Source organism: Cyprinodon variegatus, unplaced genomic scaffold (genome assembly GCF_000732505.1).
Source record: "Cyprinodon variegatus isolate N-32 unplaced genomic scaffold, C_variegatus-1.0 Scaffold750, whole genome shotgun sequence".
NCBI lineage: Eukaryota > Metazoa > Chordata > Actinopteri > Cyprinodontiformes > Cyprinodontidae > Cyprinodon > Cyprinodon variegatus.
The window spans coordinates 114,243-116,920 of record NW_015151203.1 but is presented as its reverse complement, the minus strand read 5'-3'; the positions used below and the strand labels follow the sequence as shown (position 1 = coordinate 116,920).

Here is a 2,678-nt window from a genome sequence, read left to right as displayed (position 1 = left end):
GACGTCACTGCTGGAAGATGGCAGGAGGGAGGGGCTACTATATTTGGGCCAAAATGGCCGCTCCCAGACTCAGAGATCGTTTTTATTTTCTTACTGATTAACGCTAAATTCATTAAATCACCACGCACATATTAGTTTTAGGTATAAAAAATGATCCATTGATTATTCCTTGCTAACCGGACTTTTCTTTTAAAAACTCACCAAGCGTCAGTCTGGCCTAGAACAACAGACTATGACCAAACGCTAATCGTTTGTGTGGGGCTAAACTTTTGGTTCCTTGTTGCCATGCGTTACAAATTTATTGGGCATGATTGAATTAAATATAAGTGAATTGCATTGAATACAAGCAAAGCGCCAGTGTTATTATCAATGCCTGGTCCTAGCTAAACATAACACCATATGGAAGCATATTCTGATCCCGATCTTCTAGAATCGTAAGATAAACCTGACGAACTAAAATTATTTACACTTAACTTAAATCTGTAGTTTTCAAACAAAGGTATTTCGTTCCTTAGGTTCAAAATTTAAATTTAAAGTGTAACTTTTAGCCACTTGGGCAGGTAGAGCTGAAACTTCCGAGTTTAGTGCCCCCTATTGGCCATCCACGAAACTGCATTGTTCCAAAATGAAACAGTCTCCCTGGATGTTTTGGAATCTGATGCAGGACTAAATTTTATAGAGTTTTTTTCCTGCTACAAAATACAACAAGCATCAAAATGTTTTCATCCTTTTTCAAGGCCGAAGCAAAGTCGAGTGGAAAATATTGCGATCTGTTTCTTCAAAACAGCACTTTTATGGCACAGGCAAAGAAACGTACCAACTACAATATACGGCGTCTGGAGCAGCTTGGATAACTTCCGTAAAGCCGGGCTTACACTGTCTTGATTTTTTTTCCCTTTTCGGGACGATTTTCCAGCCGTGCGAGAATTTTTCGAGCGGACATCGTGCATCAGCTTTTAACAGCCACCTCCCAATAGGGAATCTTAAGGTCGGGAGAAAATCAAATACGTCGTAAGGTGGTCGTGGGCAAATCGCTCAGTCCGTAAACAAGGATTCTTCTTCTTCTTCTTCTTCCTCTCAGAGGAAAACCCAGCAGCATGGTGGGGGTGCAATGAGAGACATGGAGTTCTCTCTGTCAAACTGACAGACCGTAGTAGCCACGTTTGCTCAGCCATGTCTTTGTAAAAATACGTCGTCGCCTTTTCTGTTTAGGGCTTTCAGCACAAAATTGCACAAATTACGCGTTTCACTCTAGTGAGCTTCATGTTCCTCTTCTACTCGTTTCCGGATAGTCGAGTCCGAGTAGCGCCATCTCACTGTGGAGCTGAGTCCCACCCGGTTTTTAGACGTACAGTGAGCAGGTAGATCGCATCAGAGTGTCGGGTCGCACAGTGTGAGAACAAACATGGTGAGCTGTGAACATTTAAACCCGGTTTCGACGTACAGTGTGAGCTGTAGCGACGATTGAAAAAAATCGTATATGCCCGGCTTTAGGAACTATTTGCAGCATCTGTTAGGAGTATTTGCTCTTCTAGGCTCATGCATGGGTTAGTGTTGGTGGTGGTGAGTTTAGTAAATCCATGCCACATCTGTTGCTTCGTTCATGCCAATCTGGACTCACCTACTGTCTCCATGTTTTACACGTTCTTGTTCAAAAGCAGAGTAACTCAACGACTCTATAATAACAAAAGTATTGTCTGTTTCTTCAGTTTTCTTCTGAGGCGCAGGGCTGGAAGAACAATGAGAGAATCAAGGCGGCGTTTAGGACGGCATCAAACACTGCTGACATTTAGAGGGAAGCTAAGGAGAAGCCAGCAGGGGGAGGCTGAAAATGCTTCACTTCAAACCGGTTCACCCACCTCTCACTAACACTTAACCACAGCGGCACGTCTGGACTCGAGTGCCACATTCTGACATTCAGGCTTCTGGAAACGGAGTCAGAAAGCAAATGTTTCACAAACCGACAAAGAGAAATTCCTCAGATGGATCTGCAAACTGCATCTCTGTTGTCTTCCAACATCCAAACAGCCATAAATAGTTTTAAAAACACATCTCTGGTTCTTTTAATGTCGTTCTTTTCCTCATATTACAATAGAATATATGGTGCAAAAGAGAACACTTTAAGCCAGAATGATTCGACTTTTAAATATGACTTCCTACGACTTTAATTCTGTATTTTTAAACCAGTTTGGAAGAGTTATAGCTGTTTTTATTTCTTTTTATGTCTGTAATTTTCACTGTAAATCTAAATCTAAAGTTACTTATAAGTTTTGGATAAGCTAGACGCCACGACTGACGAGTAACTTAGACTTAATGTATGTCAACAATCGGATAACTTACCTGGAACTGATGGCGCACACTTATGGAATGCATCGGGAAATTTTGAGCAAGCTCAAAACTTCTTGACATACTCGCCTTATGTCGACGTGTTACAGCGTGCTTCAGCGTACGAAAATGTTATCCAATGTGTGCCAGCGTTTTTAGCAGATTTTCCGTACGTCAGGCATACGCTGGTCTAAATCGCCGAGGTGTGACAGGAGCTTAAGTGTGATTCGGGGTCCCTCCAATGAGATATGAGGCCGTTTGGTAAGCAGCTGCCTTCTGTAGCTCTAAGTCTATGGAAGTAAATCTGTGTCGCTGGGATTTGAATTAAAAATGCCACTGAAATTTAAATGTTG

General features: G+C 42.0%; 1 protein-coding gene across 1 annotated transcript in view; it reads right to left on the bottom strand.

The window, feature by feature from the left end:
* LOC107098144 overlaps positions 1–2,607 on the bottom strand; it is a 25,888-nt gene extending 23,281 nt beyond the window's left edge. Inside the window, exons 1-2 of the mRNA XM_015395629.1 lie at positions 1,860–2,607; positions 1,622–1,729 (exon numbers count right to left, since the gene is read on the bottom strand). Coding sequence (XP_015251115.1) covers positions 1,622–1,729; positions 1,860–1,909 — 158 coding nt within the window. The 5' untranslated portion in view covers positions 1,910–2,607. The remainder of the gene's footprint in view (positions 1–1,621; positions 1,730–1,859) is intronic.
* Positions 2,608–2,678: the final 71 nt, after the last annotated feature.